Genomic DNA, 22,955 nt, shown 5'->3' on the forward strand with positions numbered 1-22,955 from the left:
AACACACACACACTGTAGAAGTGAAATACTCTTAACTGGACTTTTTAAAATTCAATTACCTACAGCGTGAAGTACGCACGGCTACCTTAGACTACCTTATTTTAAGACAATCTACTTTAAAAATTGACTACAGCTCCATCCCCAAGAGTTTAATGAATTAAACAACACAATACAATATCACTGCTGTATGCTCGTTTGTTTTCTTGCAAAACAAACGCAATTTCCCATACGAAGATAAAAGGAATCCTGGAAAATGATATACCGTTTGAAAGCCCACTAAACAAGGAAACTTTTTATAAAAAGTGCCAGCACCTAGGTCGGATAATGATCACGTAAGGGCCTAATGAGTTTTCTTAAAAAATGTCCGATTACTTTTATTTTTCCAGTATCCAGGAGGAAGATTGAGGCTGTTTAGAGAATAACTTATGCTTCGAAATGGTATCAATTTTTAGAAAATTTATCTGCCTTTCTAACCATGTCATCAGAATCGAATTCTGACTAAAACTTTCTGAGTAATAACATTTTTATTGCAAAAAAAAATTAAAGTGACGTCACTCAAGAACAGTGGAAAATATGAAGTTGGCCAATACGTCAATTTAACTCCACTTTAGGTGTACTACACACAGTAGGCCTATGGACAATACTTACTTACTGGTTCACCCTGTATACGCATGCTGTTGATAGCAAAACAAACGGAAGCAGCACACTCTGTAAAGCCCCACCCCCCCAAAAAAAATCCTCTCCTCTGATCACTTAGAAAACACGACTTGAAGATTTATTTCCTTAAAAATAAAATGTTAGTAATTTATTAAATCACGCAAACTATTCTAGAATTTTTAATTCAACATTGATTGTGTTTGTTTTTTATTTCTAACGATCAAGTTGGCACGATATAATAAAACGATTAGAAAGAAAAAAACAGCTGTTAACTGTCGAGTATTTAACCAGCTGACTAGTTATTTCCGGAATAAAAGATGGCCGTATTTTAATTTGAAATAAAAACATGAATTATTTATTGTACACATGTATTCGAAAGGAATATTTTTGTGCAGATTGAAGTGGATCTCTTTCTTCTGTGTAAGATTTCGGGCTCCCACAGCATCGCCTTTTCCAAAACCAATTATATTGGGGCTAAAGATTTATTGACGTAAACATAATTTCTTTATAACTGTTCTTTTTTCAAATATGTTTTTATTGGTAAGCCATCAGTTTAATAAAATAAATGTGAAATTTTCGAAATAAAACAAAATGAATAGTGTTAATCTAAATTCCACAACGGGCATTAATACTATTTGAAATAAGTTTAATAAAATATTTTTTTTGGTTCTTGTTTAAATTCTTCACGAAGTAAGAAATGACTGGACAGACACCGGAAATGCGTGATTTCCACGTTAATTGAATAATTGATTTTCAGATCTTCACGATTCTCGCCGAAAATCGCTGCTCTGATTGTTGCTTTAGAAAAAAAAAAAAACACACACACACAATAATACCGTCGATGTCTGATAACATCGTCATCTACTTGTACCGGAAGTTGCGATTTACATTTTTTAATTTCTTGTTTTAGGGATATTTAATTCTTTTGGGGAGGGGGGGGGAAGGAAGTGGTAAGACTTGCAATTTGCGTTCTCATTTTCTCACGTTGTTGGTGAAAAAATTCGTTTCTCAAGATGATGAGTAGCTGTGCCCAGTAGTTGAGCTTGCGTAATTCATGGTTCAAAAAAAAAATATCTTTGGGGGGGGCTAAATTTTCCGTGTGAACAGAAAAAGCTGTGGAAAAACTTTTTTTTTCACTTACAACGATAAGAATTTCAGTAAGAGAAACGATTAATGATAAAGAAAACTTTTAAAATTAAAAAAGGGAAAACTGAAGCTATCTCATTGGCAAATTGCAAATAAATTACTCTCTAATACGTAACCTGCATTTTTATAAACTTCTTCTTTTTATACGATCAGCTGTTATTTATTTACTAACACAGTGACCATTCTCAGAAACATAGTAACCAATAATAAATGCAATCACTGTTTACTGATGTATCTATCAGTATATTTACAGAAAGTAAATATTATATATGTACGTAGACAACAAAAGTTTATGTAATTTCATGCAACAAATTGAGATCACCTTGGCTGAGATATTGAATAAAATATCTTTTTTTCCAATAACATGTTACAATTCAAGCACGTATTTTCCATTGTAAGATTGAAAGGGAAATGTGCAAATAAATGACGTATTAGATTGTTTTACTGACCCAATCAGCGGAACTACATTTTTTTCTTTTTTGCCTGCCTTATAATAGTACATAAGAATCTGCAGATATTTTACTCTCAATGGCGGCATGCCAAAATGAGTTGAGAAAAAAACGTAATCGTTTAAAAAAAGGTTAAATGCATTTCCGGTAAGCCAAAATTTTCTTCAAATTTCCCAAATTCCTGTTGATGAGCAATAGGCGTGCCTAGGTTTAGAGGAAATCTGGCAGCTGCTTGCGGGAAAACATTATATAGTGCAATTTCCGGTTGGCCGAAATAGTCTGATATAATTGAAAGATTCTTTCTAATAACTAAGGTAAATGGGGAGGGCCTTCTCTATAGAACTTCCGGTAGAAACGGGATCCCCGAAGATATAAACTCGATAGTAACACTTCTCTTACTGGGGTAAGAGAAAGTAACAAGGCTGACTTACCGACTTACAGACTTACAGATTACCCCCAATCTACATCAATTTTGTTGTTAAAAAAATGTGGCTTGTCATGGACATGGCCGTGTGTTGTACGTGAATACGTTAACGTAACGGGTTAAATTTTTTATATAAAATATTTTTATTTATGTATTTAGGATGAAATCAAGGAAACAAATCGACGTCCGTTGTCGATGTAAAAACGATTTCATCATCCACTTTTCATAATTTCAACCGCCCCAGCTGCAGATGTACTGGACACCGTCGTTGATCCGCTCGGCCGCATTCATTCTTTTACGTTTCCGGCATAGCTTGACTCGGTCATATGGTGTTTTATTATTACCATTCGATTGTTCTTGAGAAGCCCTTTCCAACCGTATACGATCTAAGTGTATTTGGTTTTGGCTTTTCGACGCGTATAGGCCGACATTATATATTTTTGATAAAATTTTTTATTCTAACACCTTATTATATTCACTGTCACTATTTTACACTAATGTTTTATACTCAATCGATAGATTGTAACGACAGCTGACGATTAAAACTTAAACGAACGTCGTAGCTTCTCCGAGTCAAAAGTTATACTAATTGCAAATCTCGAATCGCAGCAAAATGATCTCAAAATGGTGGCGCTTCCCCCTCCACCGTGCGCGATGCGTCACATTCTTGCTTATCGTAATGAATTCTTTAATCCTTTAGCTATCCAGTGGTCTAATTTAATTTTGGATGTAGACGATAGATTCGAAACTATAATGCCAAACTGTATCCCCCCGATTTTGTTATCATTAGGTTTTTTGGATTGCCTCCATATGATAGCAAATTTAAAGACGTATTCACGTCAAAGAAAAAAAAAATCGATATTAGCAGCATGTGAACAACACTGTGCGCGGTGTGACTGTATGTAAACTAGGCGAGCCTGCAATACATGGCCGAACTACCGTTCTAGTGTCCCAAATAGCGACATGCGTTCGCCTACTATGACATCCAATACTTTATTTAAATTTGTCAGTCCTGCCAACTTAATTAAATATATATATTTACTGAGAACTGTTTTTTTTTCGATTTGTTCTGGTCAAATGTGTTTTTTTTTTTTTTTTTTTTACAAATCTAAATATATCTACGACCGTTAATGTAACATTAGAACAGCTCATAGAAAAAACCGGAGGGGGAGAAATCCCTAAACCAAACAAGGATGCCCTGGATGTCGTCCTTGAACCGACCTTGGAGTACGTTCACCTTCTCCGCACATGACATCCTCTTAACAACCAGTTATCACAATATTTTTACCTCCCTCATCCATCCTGAGCTCACAAGATCGACTCTGGTTATTGCAGATGGAAAGATGCGGTCTTCACATCTGACCACCCGAGCTCTCTTGGGCCAACAATCATTGGTGGGAACCCCGAGTTTATAAATAGAACTCGTTATAACTATATTGAGTGAGTGAGTGTGTGTGCACTCTTAGTGCCAACTTTGCTTATACACTCAACTTCCTGTACAGCTTTTAGTGCTGTGTGGAAAACCAGTCAGTCCTGCCAACTTAATTAAAGGTGGTCCTCAATATAATATATATAAAACAACAACAACAACAACAGCATACTCTATTATAGCCAGTGTTGTTGTATAATTTAAGACATTCTTCCGGGGGGGATGGTGGTAAAAGAAAAAAAAAGATTCGACTACAATAGCCGGGGCTTAAAAAGTCAAAACCAGTCGAACCACTTTACAAATTTTTAAATTAACATTTTTTTTGGGGGGGGAGAGATTTTAATGAGTGGGTAGCAATATTCATTCCTGCAAAATACGTATAAAACTCAAGGTTGCTGAACTTTGCTAGCAAATATTATACAAACACCTACTCGTATCTACTGCTGACACAGATTTCTTAATAGACACGCGATTTATATAAGCGCGTTAAATTTCTTTTTACCAAATTTATTTGTTGAGCTCCAAATTAATGGAATTGAAAGATTCTTTCTAATAACTAAGGTAATGGGGGGGGGCCTTCTAAAAGAACTGTTTCCGGTAGAAACGGGATCCCAGAAAACATAAACACGATAGTAATACTCCTCTTATTGGGGTAGGTTAAAAGTAATTTTCAGTTAATTAAAATAAAACTATCTATTAGGTACTGTGTTTTTGTACATTTATTTTATGATTTTAAACATTTATTAAAGTAATTTTACATTGTGTAACCGGAGCTTTACTTTTTAGAAAACGTCTTCTTAACTTTATCTCAACTTCCTGTTTAGTTCAAAAGTTTCGATTTGAATGATTCATCCGGGAAAATTGGTTATGGGCTTTTACCTGTTATGTCAATATAATTCGAGATCGGCAGTAACAGAAATAGTCGTGTGAGTGTACTACCTTACACAGCTAGAGATCATAATTTGAATTTTCCTAACACAAAAATAAAGAAAGTACTAGAAATTTAAACAGACAAAACAGGAAACTTTAAAAACAAGTTTTTGACAGTTGGCAACACTGACATGACTTAAGCAAAAAAAGAATTTTAATTAAAATTTCAACAGTTAACCTTTGAGCTTTTAACACCAAATTTTATATTAGCTACCAGTTGGGGTGGGGGAATCTATAATTGCCAATTAATCAGCGACTGTATAGGGTAAAAAAAAAAAAAATTGTTAGAATCGATATTGCACGTCATCAACTTGTATAATGTACCTTAACAAAAACTTACAGTTTAAAATGTTAAGTATAAGGGTTGATTAAACGCCAAAAGGTACACAAATCAGCAAGTACCCAACATTTCATTAAAACTTCATTAATATTTAAGTAATTTTACTGCATTAAATTTCATTTATTTTTTTGAATTTATTAGAGGTCACAGACCCTTATGCTGGCCATTTTCGTCTACAAAATATTTGTTCAAATAGAACACTATTTCTTAGATTGACTGTAATATCTAATCAACAAACTATTAATCACAGGTTAAAAAAAAAAACTTTATAAAAAAAATATGAGGTTAAAAAATTCAAAAACTTTTTTCAAAAATGCTTGCACCAACATTCATCAATGATTTTGTTTATTTTATTTATTTATTTTTATTTTTAAATAAAAATCTTCGGTTTAAGTTCGTAATTCGATTAAAGCAATTGTTACTTTATTTAGTAGTCAAGCGTTTTTAATAATAGGTAATAATTAATCTGGCTTTATCGCAAATAATATAGTTTTCTTCAATTCTCAATCTAGGTATTCTTACCGCAGTGTTATATATTTGGAATATAAGATATGCATATTTTTATGACAGCTAATTATACCAGTATTTTACCTACTATAAGTAAAATTAGAGGGACTACATTAAATTACAATTGAGAAATGAATAATTATTGTTGAATAATTTACTGGATATTACCTATGCGTTATTTGTACTCACAAATACTTCGGTAAGAAGAATTCTAGACTGAAATATTGTTTTAAATCCGTGATTCAAATTTAAACAGTAGCCGACTCTAACTTTGTCTTTTTCTATTTTAACATGCATGTATATGTGACTACTCAGAATAAAGGGCCTAATAAAGATAAATCAGAAGAATAATTTGGAATAAAGCTATAATAAAGTACCTATTTAATTACGAAGACATAATATACATTTTATCATAATTATAACAAAAAATAAAATATTATGAATGAACTAAGGGAAGGGATTAGCTATGCGGTTAGCGTATTGGATTCCCACGTGGAGGTTCCGGGTTCGAATCCAGCTGCTGACCCTTAGATTTTCTCTTCCTAAGAGCTTCTTACAGCTCACTGGCCGGTGATGGACAGTGTTGTCTGTAACGAGAGAACACTGTCTGGAGGCCGGCAGTGCACTGAAAAAAACTCCGGGCGCCAATAACCTCAGATGTTGACGCGATTTAAATCAATAAAAAAAAAAATTATGAATGAACTGGCCAGCATAAGGGTCTGTGACCTCTAATAAATTCAAAAAAATAAATGAAATTTAATGCAGTAAAATTACTTAAATATTAATGAAGTATTAATGAAATGTTGGGTACTTGCTGATTTGTGTACCTTTTGGCGTTTAATCAACCCTTATACTTAACATTTTAAACTGTAAGTTTTTGTTAAGGAGATTTTTGGACTTTTTGGATAGATTTTCCTTTTTGTCTGTTTTGCAAAGTTACATATCTGCTTTACAGATTTTATTAAAATTTGGAATAATAAATTCTACCATTATAACCTAAAAAGGTGTTAAGTCCGAACCGTAACTACCACTGGAGCGATCTTTTTAAAGAATGATTATAGTTGCGGTCCCCCAAACCATCCTCAATAACAATTTTTTAGAGAAAGCGTTTTGAATAAAATAGGAAGGTATTTGTACGTAAATAGCAAAATTAAAAAGCGATTTCAGTACTTCCTTTTAAGAGGAGTAAGAAAAATAAACTGCGATTACAGTACTTCTCCCTAAAAGGCAAATATTTTGAATCGAATTCATTGATGTAAATAGGTTCACTCATTGATAATTTTAACGATTGCAGTACTTCCTCTTAGTAGGTGTAAAAGCATGGTGGCACTTCACAGCCACGTAGAGGAGCTTTAACCACTTCTTCGTGGTAAATTTTATCCAAATCGAACTAAGCGTAATAGAAATATTGGTAATAATAGTATTAGAAAAGGCCTTACTTGGGTGGGGCAAACTCCCCTCCTTGAGTCATAGCGACGAGACTTTTAAAGTGCAAATCTGTACAAAATTTCGATTCGAATGACACTTTATTCATGAAAATCGGTTCACGTTTCGATAATTTGAAACGATTACCATACTTCCCCCTAATAAGGGTAAGAGCAGAACGTCGTTTAAATGTTACGTAGGAGTGCCCTAAACCTTTCATCCTGCCAAATTTTATTAAAATCGGGTTAACATTTTCAGAGTTATTAGTAATAATAATTTTGAGAAGGGGCCTCACATATATGGGGCTAACTCCTCCCCCATTTGATGTACAGCGTCGAGACCCCCAAAAGGCACATCTACATAAAATTCCGAAACGAATGACACCTTATTCATGAAAATCGGTTCACGCGTTTAGGCGCTACGTTGTTTACAAAAAAGGTAACAACAAGAAGAACAACAACAACAACAACAACAACAACAAGAACAAGACCAATTTTTGAAAATGCCGTTTTTGCTCATTTTCAGTAACTTTTTTCTCTTAATATATTAAATCTGGGTCTTGACAAAAAAATTACAGTTATAAAGGAGGACTTGCCCTATAATTTAAAGAAAATTTGGGAATTTTATCTTTTATAGAAAAAGAGAAAAAAATTGTCAAAGTTGGGTGCTTTTCAACGTTACACTTTTTCGTGCTGTTTTTGATGATCAACCCTTATACAACTGTCCTACCGGACAGTTTTAATAATCATTTCCGTTAAATATGTCTGATAGCTCAGAAGATGATTTAGACACTAGATCGAAAACTCCTCAAAGAATATAATAATTGAAATTGGCACTGAATAGCAACAGCCAGGTTAATTAACACCCTTATTTCAATCAGCTGAGATTTATGCAATTAAATCGTGCTCCTACGATCGTTTTTCTTGGATAATTTTCACATTAACAGATGTTTTTTATTAGGCTAACTTATCTTATAATAATCATGGAAACATGACCACTTGTGCTAATTATTAATCTACACAAAGGATAGTACGAGAACAGATTAGCCGAGTGGGTAGCGAATACTGGTTTCCAACGCGAAGGTTATGGGTTCGAATCCAGCTTGCTGGCCTTTTTTTTTTTTTTTCATAGGAGCATCTTATAGCTCCCGTCCGGTGCTGGACAGCGTTGTCTGAGTAGTGACAAATGATATTAAGCCTTAAATAATAATCATCATCAATAAAATATCTTGATTCAGCACGGAAATTGACTTTTCTCACTAACATACCACTCACGCGACTTCCTCTTTGTACTATTCTCTAAGTTCCTACTCACTATGTTTCTTCTTATTGGGGCATACTCAGTTCTGATCACAGGAGAAATGTGCCCAACCCCTCTCAAAGCAAATTGATTCCAGCAAAAGTTACAAATGACTAAAAAACAAAAAAATGCCGGATCTTCGACTGTTCTGATCAACCTTTTTTTTATTTCCGCAAGAACAGGATTTCATAATCACGAAAATCTGATACGATCAACATGCTACCAAATATTAAGAGGTAGAAAAAAAAAACCATTAAAGAAATAACCAGTCGATTTAAGTGTGTTAAAATAAAAATAAAAATTAAATGAAATGCCTTTATATAAAGTACAGTTAGAACTGTTGTATGAGTCACAGGAATTCATAAATAATTAAACAGCTGATAAAGCGAAAGATATGCCACCAAAATATTGGGCAGAATGTGGCACCAATTTTTTAGGTTAGAAAACCGTAATATAGACCCGCATCATTATACTGTATGAGAAATAATATATAATACAGTTGCACATACTTACGGACAAAGAATTTAACTAAAATAACTTCTCCATTCCATTTATACAGGGTGTTCATTTTAAGACGGCTCAAATGCATTTCATGCCTAAACAGTTAATCTGAGCAAAAAATGGTAGAGGAAAAATTTGTTGCTCGTCACCTCTAGTTTCAGAATATGTGACTTGATTTTAGATTCCTGCCCGCATACGCGACTGACGCGCGACCAAAAGTAAAAGTGAGGGTTCGCAGTTGACCCCCATTTTCATATACACAGTTTTAAAGAGTATAAAAAGTTATGAAAGAAACCGGAAACCGCAATTCGATATCTTCAAAATTAAAGGTGCTAGGCCATTTCAAAATCTAGTATTTATTAATCATTTTTCAATTTTTTAACTTGTTATCCAAGAGAAAGAAGAGCACGCGATAGGTCATTTTTATGTATTTTTTCATCTCCTTTCTACTAAAAATATTGCCAAGGCAGTAAAGCTAGTATTTTTCTTAATATCGAGAAATAAGTCGTTTTCCAAGTGATTTTTCTAAGGAAAATCAAATGTTAAGAGCTTTAGATGTTTTCAAGCATACACAAAATGGCTAAAAATTAATTTTACATCTGTTACAAACAAGAAGGTTTAATAATTATTTGGTAATTTTGGGAGAGTTGCGTTTATTTACCAAGAAAATTGGAAACCTCCTGCCACATATTTAAGTGATCAATATCTTTCTTGTAAAGGATCAAACTTATTCCTTAATTTATCAAATAATGCACTTTACTCAACTTGTGAAGCATGTACTGTGCCTTCAAAGGTGCCTCCTCAGATACAGAGAACAGTTGATGACCTCCTGGCTAACCTGGCTGGCGAGCCAGAGGAGGCATCCTTCTCAAAAAAAGAAGTAAGCTGAATTAGTTTAGGAGAAAATGAGAGCTTAAACTTCTCATAGTTTTCAAGACACACAGGCAAAAAAGGAGAGCTCAATATATTACTCTAAAATCATCACATCATCATTAAAACTTCAAAAAATTAAAGGGTATATTAGTCCCTACATCGTCCAAGATAAAAACTCTTTCGATCAATTAGTGCGGAATGGAAATGGTAACACAAGATTTCATGGCTCTAAATGTTGTCTTACCTCGCAATCATCAAGATCATTAAGAAATCTACAACACTTATAGATTCGGTTTATGAGATTAGAGCAGGTCAATGGACTCGATTCACTATTTTTTTTGTTTCTATCACATGTTATTGAAACTCGTGAGAATTAATTACGTCACTAAAATTCGTCGAGTATGTAGGTTGAGACCGAAAGTTTGAGAGCCACCGGAACAACTTCAAAGTTAAGCTTTTATACACTTATGTAAACAGCTATTATATTTCGTTCAAAAGATAGTATTTTATCCTTCCAGAGAGACGTCTGAATAGTGTATATCCGGTCTTAATTTTGAGAATACGATACGATTGTACTACTTCTCAATAGCATTTCCTAGAGAGTTCTTAAGTTCCACCTGATTATCAAAAATTCTAAATTAGGGAACAAAAAAAATGGAAAAAGATAATCTAAAAACTCTATCCTAGACAAAAATCTAGGACACTTTGGGCCTAGATAACTGGATCTAAATAGCAAGGTTTTTAGAAACTACTACTAGACCAATAGACAGTCATCATAAACGTCATCACATCTCTTAGTATCTCTCACTCTCTCTGTCTTCTAGACCTCCCCAAAAATGACACTCATAACAGGTGTCTCTACAAGACCGGTTCTTCTCTGATATACGTATCTCATAGTCCACTTTATCAGAGTTCTATTTCGGCACAATCAAGTTCTAAACAGTACACATAGCTTTGGGAAACATTTCAATAAAAGAAAAAATAACGAACCAATCAAGAAAAGAAAGATGTACGGTAAGAGAGTTTAACGATTTGGTGGAGTTAAAAGCGGAAGAGTCTCTTAATATGGCGAAGTAAATTCTTGACGGGCGCATTCTAAAGACAAGAAATCTTGACGAAATAAATGTAACCGGTTCTTCTTTTTCTTTTTTTCTTTTTTCTTAAAGTGGCCAACACTTTAGAGCCAGCAAATCAAGTTAATGGTCTCGAAGATTTTTCTGAGGTGAAGAACAGGAAGATAAGATTTTTAGAAAAAATTTCCCCGTTTATGGATTATGAATTTGTAAGGCAGAATCTTGTCCACTTTGAAGATGCTGAACGTGGAAGAGGGCAGGGGAACTCTCGAGGGTGGCGGAAAGGAATAAAACAAGATGCTCTTAGAGGTCACTGACTGCTTTACGGCGAAGGAATTTCTTTTTTTTTATATATTTTATTTTTTTAATTTTTAATAAAGAGTAAAAGGAGTAGCAAGAGGAGGAATCCGGTTGCCAGATAATCCACTTGTCCCAACTTCAGTCAACTTAACTTTTTATTTGGGAGTCAACTTTGTTGATGCAGTTCTTTTTTTTAAAAAAAAAATGGCTTCCAATACCACATCATAGAGCAGAAGTTACGGAAGAGAAAAAGCAGCTTTCAGGTTAACACTGTTCAGATATAACTTCCCTTACTCTTTGAAAGGAAACAGTATCGTAATCGAGGCAGATTTGTGTGTGTACGTCTGTAAATCTCAAACACAAATAAGAGCAGAAAAATCAAATTTGATATTTTCCAAAGACCAAAAGCCAGACAATAAAGTTTTAGGTCAAATTCTGCAAACAGGAAGTACTACTGAGACGATTTTTCCAGTCATTTTCCTGTAATAAACTACTACGATTATCTTTGAACTTCGGCATTTCTAAGCTCTGATTACTAATCGTGCTTTTAAAAAGGTCATTTCAAGGACTCAGCTTCGAATAAATATTGAATTAGAATGAAATATTTATTTATGTATTTTTATTATTTTATAAACATAAAGATTTAACAATGATTTGTTTTTCTCGAGACAGTATCCAAGTCTCGTTACAGATCGTCCAATCAAAAATATATCCGTAACCTAGAAACCTTAAATAACAACCATCCGTAACCTAGAAACCTTAAATAAACAACCATCCGTAACCTAGAAACCTTAAATAAACAACCATCCGTAACCTAGCAACCTTAAATAAATAACCATCCGTAACCTAGAAACCTTAAATAAATAACCATCCGTAACCTAGCAACCTTTAATAAACAACCATCCGTAACCTAGCAACCTTAAATAAATAACCATCCGTAACCTAGCAACCTTAAATAAATAACCATCCGTAATCTAGCAACCTTTAATAAACAACCATTCGTAACCTAGCAACCTTAAATAAATAACCATCCGTAACCTAGCAACCTTTAATAAACAACCATCCGTAACCTAGCAACCTTAAATAAATAACCATCCGTAATCTAGCAACCTTTAATAAACAACCATCCGTAACCTAGCAACCTTAAATAAATAACCATCCGTAACCTAGCAACCTTTAATAAACAACCATCCGTAACCTAGCAACCTTAAATAAATAACCATCCGTAACCTAGCAACCTTAAATAAATAACCATCCGTAATCTAGCAACCTTTAATAAACAACCATCCGTAACCTAGCAACCTTAAATAAATAACCATCCGTAACCTAGCAACCTTTAATAAACAACCATCCGTAACCTAGCAACCTTAAATAAATAACCATCCGTAACCTAGCAACCTTAAATAAATAACCATCCGTAATCTAGCAACCTTTAATAAACAACCATCCGTAACCTAGCAACCTTAAATAAATAACCATCCGTAACCTAGCAACCTTAAATAAACAAACTACTTTAAACAATTGAGTACTACTTAAAACAAAAAAGTGTCTTCAACTGGTACAACTTGATAACAACTGCCCAACTCAAACGAATTTCTCACTCTAACATCCTTCCTTCTTACCTTTCTCCTCTCCTATTCTTCTCCTTCCCTTTTCCCACATACAGACTGTCTAAGAAATTGAAATACTTTTTTTTTTTTTAGATTAAGTGATTTTTTTGTAAGAAAAAATATAAATCGTTAATTTTGCGATCATCTTCTTCTATTACAAGTAACTAATCAATATTTCCCAATTTGGTACTGTTTACAGATAAATATTTACTGATATAATCATTTCTAAAAATTGATACTCCAGTATAAAGTGTAGAATATCATTGGCTTGATTCAGATCACATAAATTACAAACTTCTTCGCTATTAAATTTAAAGATATCATTATTAGTACTAATCTTGGAGATTTTCTTACTGGCCAATCGCAACTGAGCTGGTAACCTTATTTTATTAATGTTTACATTGAATTCTACGTATTTCTCCAGCAATCCTAAACTGCTTACATTTCTATAACATAAATTAAAATTAGTATTTATGACTTTTTGAATGTCCATAAATGATTTTTTTTAGTTTTTCCGAATTGGGATTGGGAAACCGGATCCCCAATTGGCCGGAAGTTCATTCACCGGAAGTGCCACTTCATTGAACGGATATTTCATTTTATGCACTTTTTTTTTCAACTGTTCCAATAATTTATTTAAACATAAAATTATGCTCTCTCTAATGTACCATTCAAGTAAAGCGTACGATTACCATCAACTTCAGTTTATTCATAAACTAGTAAATGTTTTAGCAAAATTCTGAGTTGAATTCACCAGAAGAGTGAGTGACTTTTTCCGAGTTTTCTGCGTAAATTGCGTCTTACTGGAAAACTCTGCCTATCAATAGAGTGTGAATGTAAAGGGAAATGTGCGAGTGATTTTTACAAGGTTGTGTCTCTGTTTGTTCGTCTTTGAACTCCAGCAAGATGAGCTTAAGGAGGTAGCCAGCCATTGGTCCAGAACTCCGTTAACCTTTGTACTTGAAGAACAACAACAACAACAAAAAAAAAGAACAACCTGGTAGTTCATTCAGTTCGCCTGCGCTCGCTGTTACACCTAAAGTAACGAAGGAAGAAAGCAGAGACAAAAAACGGAAGCTACATTTCTGCTAAATACTAAAGTAAACAAGCAAGTCAAGCGATTCCTTTTGGAAGCAAAAAAAAGAAATAGCAATTTGTTCACGTCACTGAGCGTGACACTGACGTGTACGTATGACATCTCGCTGGCGTTAAACACGTCATATCGCTCGCTAAATACCGCCGTAATCAACAAGACAATCTGGATACATGTACATTCATATTTTATTAAGGTTTCTCTCAAACACATTCGCCACTGGTGCCTCAATTAATAAATAACTTAGAATTTTAATGCCCCAACAGATGGAAACATTTTATGGAGAACTGTAATTGTGGTAATTGTGGAAGTAATGACGCAATAAATATTCTTAGTTTTATAAATTACGTAAATTCTATGTTTGCAGACTGCTCAAACCATCTAGCAAACACATACTTTACTGTAAATTTCTTTTATTAAACATTAAATAATATTTAAGGCGTAAGACCGGGGGAATCGAACCCACTAAACCAACAATACATCTTAGCTTTGCGGGTCTAGCCTATAAACGCCTAACTTACTTTACTATAAATTTCTCATATTAACCATTAAATAAAATCCAAGACCTAGACCGGGGGAATCGAACCCACTAAACCAACAATACATCTTAGCTTTGCAGGTCTAGCCTATAAACGCCTAACTTACTTTACTATAAATTTCTCATATTAACCATTAAATAAAATCCAAGACCTAGACCGGGGGAATCGAACCCACTAAACCAACAATACATCTTAGCTTTGCGGGTCTAGCCTATAAACGCCTAACTTACTTTACTATAAATTTCTCATATTAACCATTAAATAAAATCCAAGGCCTAGATCAGGGGAATTGAACCCATTAAACCAACAATACATCTTAGCTTTGCGGGTCTAGCCTCTTAACCGCACGGCTACCGTGGCGCCTTGATCCCTACTCACGACATTTAATAATTTCATCTAGGGAAAGTGTCAAGCGCACGTACCACCCTAAAATTATGTCTGCTTTAGATAAAGAGATTATTACCGGTCTCTTTAACAATGGATTACTTAACCATTCAATTATTGTAATAAAATTACACTATTAGGCCGCCATTACCTAACGGTGCCTCTCATTAAACTGAGAAAACTATTGGCTAGATGAGCTAAGTTATAGCTACGTTTTCCTTTTCAACCGGAACTATCTCCTACCTGTCCAATTTTAAACAAACATCTCTTTTGATAAGATTATATTGTTTTTAGAGAGTATTGTGGTTTGTAGTTTAGTTTTTTGAACAGGTAGTTTGCAGAAGAGTAACCTATAGGTACTGGATGCTGCGATGATTGCTAATGTGCATTAGTTTTGGGGGAGCTATATTGAACTTCTAGCTAGCCTCACACCAACTAGGTACGTGTGAGAATGCTGCCCAAGTAGTGAGTGGTTAAACTAACCAGGCTAACAAAACAGCCCGCAGGGTTCACACGGGATGGGTGCTGTTAGGGATGATAATTCCTCTTTAAAGAAAATCTAACTTCACTCAAATGGTTGTTGGCACGGGAAATCCACAGCTTCACTGTTCCCATCTCTAGGCACAACAGTAGTTCCGGACATCTTACATAAAATGAGGTAATTATGTAAACAAAACGAAAAAGCCATTCATTTTTCCGCCCTTTGTCATTACATTAATTACGTCTAAAAAATTCTGGGGTGGTGGTAAAATGTAATTAGATAAACTTTAGGCGGAAGTAATTATTACGAAAAAAAAAAAGAAAAAAGGAAAATAAAACACTAAAATACGAAAAGAAGCCATCTTTTATTTGGAAAGTGAGAAGTACGCATGCCCAATCTGGAATGCCATTAGTCTAAATGGAACAGAAACTGAGAATGGCCAAAATGGGTGCCAAATAGTTGGCTGAATGTGCCAAGAGTTGCTGCTGAAAGGTCAACAAACTTGACATTCTTCCAGAACATGTACCAACTTGTTTGTTTTTTTTTTAAATGATGATCAAAATTCTTGGAACGTTTAAAAAAAATTAATAAATATTTATTTAAAAAAAAAAAAAATAATCAATGCCTCCGTTAACATCTTTCTTTGGAAGCTGTACAGATTTATGAAATATTAAAATTTATTTATATCCTTAGTTTGTAAGCGGTGATGGTAAAAGAACTATCCGGCGTATGTCTAACTGTAATTTCAGCAAAAATATTTATACCAAATACGGCCTTAATATTTTTGTAAAAATAAATAATTTTTTTCACTCACGCACTCACAAAAATCTATAATTGGAGCAATTAAACACACGATCGATTATACTGGATTCCAACTAAAGGAGTATCCTCTGACGTAACACAAAACTACCCACAGTTTTCTGTCTCTCTCTATCACCCCCGCCCCCACTCTAACTAGTGCACATCGTCGTTCGAGAGCACAGCTTCACTCTCTCTCAGGGTAATATCTTTCTAGAATCAAAACTTTGGCTGAAACTAATCAAAAAACAAAAACCATAGCAGAGAAAGAATACTATTGGCCACGCCTACCGCCCCAAGCAAACAATGTAACAATGAGTTAACCTTCTCTGCTGTAACAGTAGGTAATCTAGAGAATTTTATCGGAGTTATCATTTATGAAGTGGTTTATATTTACTCTGATCGGATAGATTGATTCCATTACGCCCTGTAGCAACTAACTGTTTGACACATGATGGGTTTTCAATTTGAATCCCCATTGTACCACTTTGTGCCGTTAGTGAAAGCAGCCCAGTGCCAAAAAAGTGGGAACGAATCTTGAGTGGCCACTCGCACGACTTCCTCTTACTGCTGTTCTCAAGCTTCTAACTCACTTTTCTTTTTTTTTTTGTTCTTTTGACTCATTTAATTGTTTATTGTTCGTATTTAGGGCGAGTATCTGAGGTCATTGGCGCCCGGAGCTTTTTTCAGAGCACTTCCGGTCTCCAGACAGTATCCAAGTCTCGTTACAGATCGTCCAATCAAAAACTATCCGTAACCTAGCAACCTTAAATAAACAACTATCCGTAACCTAGCAACCTTAAATAAACAACCATCCGTAACCTAGCAACCTTAAATAAACAACCATCCGTAACCTAGCAACCTTAAATAAACAAACTACTTTAAACAAAAAAGCGTCTTCAACTGGTACAACTTGATAACAACTGCCCAACTCAAACGAATTCCTCACTCTAACATCCTTCCTTCTACCCTTCTTCTCCTATCCTATTCTTCGCCTTCATTTTCCCCGCATACATATATACATGTATAAGGCGTCGGGGACAGGTTAAAAAGTAAAACTAGGCAGGTATTTTAGACAAAGAGTCTTAGACTGTCTAACAAAGACTAGATAAAGTCGACAGAGAGTACAATTAGTAGACTGCAGAAAAAAAAGAAGTCAACTGACATAACTACACCGGAATGCACTTTAAATCAACTACACCAAACATGGGATGTTACCGCACTAACAATTCATAAAAAAAATAAACCAATTAGTTGCACTTCGCCAGCGATATACAAAAAAATTTTTACTACGTATAACAAGACGGTTTCAAAAGTGAATCTGCTAAACGATAGAAGTAATTACTAATTTATCTTATCGAAGAAGTACGTAGTAACGCGAATTCCTGGAGTAGAGAATCTAGAACTAGGCTCCTACTTTAGTTTTATTTAATGCACGTCATTCGAGGTCGATGTCTTCAAGAGCCTTTACCAGCACACAGCCAGCCCTTCGGAAAATCTTCTTCATGGCACTGTTCTCAAGAGCAGAGACAGAATATATCATTGAAGACGCACGCACAGCACCGGAAAACTGTTTATCGCCACCCTGGAAGCGCCTTAAAACCCACAGTTTTCCGGGGATGAAAAGCCAATTTAGGTAATTTTACCCCCATTAAACCCATCAACCACCTATCTTAGTTTATAGCGCGCACAGAAAAGATTAAAAAAGTAAGTAAATAAATAGAAAATTAAATAGCAACACAAACAGAACATGCACGTCATCATTCTGGAAAACCAATCAAAAATAACCGTACATTTTTATGATTATTATTTTTAAAACTAAGTTGTGTTGATGACCCCTATAATGGGTAGAGAACGTCAGCCTCTTCTACCGTTAATCCCGGCACCTATTCACATACACCTGTAGCTGTACTTCCAATATTAGCATAATATAGAAAATATGTTTCCGGTGAAGGAGGGAAGGGAAGTATAGCACGTTTCCGAGGGAATCCTGGTGCAACTAATGGTCATTCGATTTGACCGAAATAAATGACCAATAAAACTTGAACATCTTTCTGAATCGATTTATTCCTGTCATGTAAAATTTCCTTGCCCAGGAATGTGACGAATTCCCATTTCTGAATGATACTGATCAGTTTTGATGCAAATAAGTGAGACCCCAGATGCTTTGAAACAGTGATCAGTTGCGGAAACGTCTCGGGGTGGATGAGCCAGAACATCGATCTACAAAATATTCAATTTCCGGTAAGTGATTGGCGAAATGTGAGGGGGCAAGCAGTGCTAAGACCGGAACTATTTCTATTGTCCTGTACGATATGACATCATTTACGGGAAATTTTGGATGTTTTGATTCCTGTTTTTTGTGGAAGTTTTCAAGAGGTTCCAATCTCTAAAAAAGTTTTACTTGAACTTAGAGAGCCTAACCAACCATAAGGACATTATACTTTTGATTAGTAAGTTTTTGTTTGAGAGAGAACAATGTTTTTAGTTGGGTCAGATGTAGTTGTGACGTCACTAGAACGGAAGTGGCTGGAAATGCCCGGGAGAAAGAGTCGCCGATTTTTCCAAGACGATACTTTTTTTTACGGTTCTAAAAATAAAAATTGGTATTAAAATGGTATTTTAGGAGAAAATTCTTGCTGGAGTTTGAAATTTTCTTCGTATTAGTTACGCTGCAACTAAATTATCGTACATACCAATTTAAAGGGAGAAAAAAATTCCCGCACGAAAAAGCCTCAATTTGAAAGTTTAAATGAACAAGAAAAGAAAGTGAAAAATGAAAAATGATTTTATAAATAACGAAATAGAATAAAAATGAAGATTAATGTATAAATAATAATAATAAAAAAAAAAAAACTAATAAAATAATAAAACTAACAGTACTGCCAACAGTTAGCAGAGAGAGAGAGAGTTGAAAAGGAACTCGACAGACCTGACCAGTTGACAGACTGGCAGACTGACATTCACTCACACAGTGGTATGTTGACAGTGTTGATAACAACAAGGAGGGAAATACTCTGGACCTTAGAGCGAGAGAGAGAGAGAGGGAGTCGTATTGCGGCCAGTGTGAGTGAATCGACGAGAAACGACTAGAAATAACTCGAAAACAAAACGGTACCTTGGCACGCTTTATTAAGGCTTGTTAGTAACAATTTAGTCACAGCCAACTATATAGAAATATTGCAATTAGTTACAATTTTTACTAATATTTCATCAAAAAAAATATAAAAAAAAAAAAACAGTCAAAATTCAGTAAAGGAATGGTTACATTGAAGAAAAAAAGGTAAAGGCAAACGGCTGATTTCCGGTTATCTACCGGAAATATATACGAACATTTTAGGCAAGGGTAAAGAAAACTAGAAGACCAAATTTTAGGCTATATTTTCTGCAAATACAGAATTTATGATCGTTTATTTTGCGTTAGATTTTACCGGAAGTAGCCACTTTGAAGCTATAGCGGAAACTCGCTGAAAATACGAATTTAATATTTTTACTTTGATTACCCAATAGGAATCACATCTTTAATGAAGTAATTTTTCCATTTTTTCATTTTCTAAAATAGTTCCTAAGGTTACAATCTCCCTAAGGCAGAGGTCGGCAACCCGTGGCTCTTTCATCCAAATTTTGTTGCTCTTCAGACTGCCCAAAATACATTATATATTTCAATTTTATTGAAACAAATGAAAATTTCATTTATTAAAGTAAAGATATTTTTTCAAAAAGAATTTTAAATGCGATAGGTTTGAAATTGAATAGAATTATATTAAAATACAGTACGTAATATATAGGACTGCCGCCATTTTCATTCTAACACAGGTTTAGTTATTATTTATTTGTTTATTTACTTTGCAATATGTGAAAATAAATGTATAAAACATTTAAATGTTATTGAATATCATAAAATAATAATTTGTGAATACAAATGATCTGCAGAGGTTTTTACACTATCATCCTTGCGGCTCTTGGTAAGATTTATTAAAATTATTTAAGGAAGAAATGGCTCTCTACTTAAAATCGGTTGCCGACCCCTGCCCTAAGGGAAAGCGATGGCTTTTCTCCTGCGTCCAACAGGGAATAAAAATTTTAAATTTGAAAATTTTCACCGGAAGGGACATATTGCAGAATTGATTTTTTTGAATTTTCTCGGGTGTTTAAGCTTGAAAAACAACTCAAGCGTTTACAAAAAAAAAAAAAAAAAAAAAAAATCAATAACAAAAAACGGAAATCAATTTAATCGACATTTTTTAGGAAGGCGAGAAGTTAGTCTACTGCTCTAAAGTACCATTTTAGTACATATGATAAAAAAAAATACCCCTGCTAGCCAAGTATAACTGCGATTTGCTAAGTAAAAAAAAAGTCTCTATTTTGAGATATACGAGTAGTAAGTCCACCCGAAAGTGACACGTTTTTCGAGCTTTTTCTTCGAGTTATCGAAAATTTTCTAGGGTGTCACCTTGAAGTTTGTTGAGCCTTGCTAACATTTTGGTGGGAATCTTTGTTGTATGAAGTATCATAGGAGCTGTGAATTTCAACTAAGTTTTCATTGTGAACGTGTTCATCTTTTCAGTAAAAACACCAACTTCCGAGAAATTTCATTACGTAAATTGTGACTACACTCTAGTACTGTCTAAGACAAATGAAGTTAAAATTTTGAATCTTAAAAAGTAGAATCAACAGGTACAAAAAGTTGCAAAAAAAAAAAAAGGACCGCCAGAGAATCAAAGAAGCGTATCCACAACAACTAGTTCGATAATCGGCGTTCACTGGCCCGTGACGTCATTAATATTCCTTCAATAGTGGCCCGCAGGAAGCGTACAGGGGCAAGGAACCATTTCAATTAAAAGGATGAACTTGAATAGACTAGTTTTCACTTTCCTACTTGATTCTACAAAAGGAGGAGCAACCTTGCCTCGTCCTGTCGAATGGTTAAATAGTTTTAGGAAGTTCCCTGAATTCGGTGGTGGGGGAAGAGCAGATAAGTTTTTTTTCAGGTTTTTGGCAATTTTCTTTAACCTTTGGCCCCTCCTCCTTCACTCTAATGCCTGGAAAAGTCTTTTTTAGAAACAAAAACATAATCGCGTAAACTTCAAAGTCGATATCCATTCTTAATTCTAATATCCAACCCTGCAATAAGCTTTCCGTAAAAATTTAGCAACCGGAAGTGGAAGTTTAAAGTGGTTTGAACGTTCTTCTCGCAAATAATTTTCTTCTTGAATATTATAATCTCACTCTGCACACTGTAGAACTGACTACACAGCATCAGTAGCAAAAAGAAAAGAAAAAAAAACCCATGAGATTTATTATTTGCAACAAATAGTAAGAAAAAGTCACGTGCGGCACACACCGGAAGTGGTTCTCAGGGTTTGCGAGAAAATATTACGGCCATTTTGATTCGTAATATAAGTTTTGATTATATCTAAAAAAAAACAATTTCGATAAACGATTACAGTTTAAGATTAACTCATGTTGCTGTACTGTACTCTCCATCACCGTTAGCTGAGATAAAAGGTTAACATTATTGTTACGGACTGACTGACGTACTCTCAGCGTAAATACACAGTTATATCTATTTTGATTACAAATAATGTAGCTATATAGTTTTCTGTCTATTTCCTATTCGTTTACGTAAAAAATTAATCTATTGCAACATAAACACTAGACTAGTATGTATCCTAGTTTTACCGGAAGGAACACCGCGAAATTTCGGAAATATCACTTTAGGGTTAAGCCCAAATACCCTAATCACTTCCTGAAACAATTCCACATACGTCCAACTATCCTGCTCTTCTACAATCTGCAGCTGTTAATCGAATTTCCAAGGCATGATGTTCTACCCAAATGTTTTTAGATCTAATTGTTAAGTAAAGTAACGTTTGAGGTGTGCTTTACGTCCATTAAATCAGGTGTCGTGGACCAAAGCTAGCTTCCTTAACTCTAGATTTCTCAAACTAAATATTTACAATCAAATCCATGGACTGCAGCAGGAAGTAAGTCGTGAGAGTGTTCCCCCCACCCCCACAAACTGTTTAATATCATCTTTTTTCTCCTTCCACAGGTGCGCTAACAAAATCCCAGTTTCCGGTGTTCACCATATACGCGCAAAAGATCTGCTTGGGCATCAAACCCTGCGAGAAAGCCTGGTGTTTTGATCGAGTGCAAGGCTACAGACTGCAAGGCTATTCCAGAAAGAAGGTACCAGCCGGCGCGAGACAGGAATGTCTGGAGATGTGCATGGGCGAAAGAGAGTTCACCTGCAGGTAAGTCTTTAAAAAGGTCTTTGAATCTTAAGATTACAGTAAATACACTGCGCCTAACTTGACTGGTCTTTCAAAATGTTAATACCTAATTAGGTTTCCACACAGGTTGAAAACTTCCTCATTGAAAATCATCGGATGGGGGGGGGAAACAAATTCATACTTCCGGAGACAAACCTCAAACCTCCTTAAAACTAAATTTCGTGATTCATCCTTCGGTTTGAATCAAACTTCGCATTTCAGAAAATTCTGACTCTCAATAATATCATCATAAAGGCGTTAAGGAAGTTCATTCGAATGACATTTTTGAAGGAAAATTCAAAGTTCTGTTTCCCTCCAGAACCGCTACTTGAAATAAATTGTTTAAGACGGAAAACTGAAAAATAATAATTCCTTTTGAGAAATTAACAAATTCCGATCAATTTTTTAACTATGAACTCACA

General features: G+C 34.6%; 2 protein-coding genes across 3 annotated transcripts in view; one reads left to right on the top strand and one right to left on the bottom strand.

Annotated features, from left to right (window-relative positions):
- Atg16 (Autophagy-related 16) overlaps positions 1-22,955 on the bottom strand; it is a 351,557-nt gene that overhangs the window by 292,380 nt on the left and 36,222 nt on the right. The window lies entirely within an intron of this gene.
- neo (ZP and PAN domain-containing protein neyo) overlaps positions 1-22,955 on the top strand; it is a 207,742-nt gene that overhangs the window by 157,185 nt on the left and 27,602 nt on the right. For both annotated transcript variants that reach the window (XM_074137308.1, XM_074137307.1), the window contains exon 3: positions 22,314-22,515. In XM_074137308.1, the coding sequence (XP_073993409.1) occupies positions 22,314-22,515 (202 nt within the window). The remainder of the gene's footprint in view (positions 1-22,313; positions 22,516-22,955) is intronic.

The sequence above is a fragment of the Rhodnius prolixus genome, unplaced genomic scaffold (assembly GCF_049639745.1).
Source record: "Rhodnius prolixus isolate KJV_2025 unplaced genomic scaffold, Rpr scaffold_5, whole genome shotgun sequence".
Taxonomy (NCBI): Eukaryota; Metazoa; Arthropoda; class Insecta; order Hemiptera; family Reduviidae; genus Rhodnius; species Rhodnius prolixus.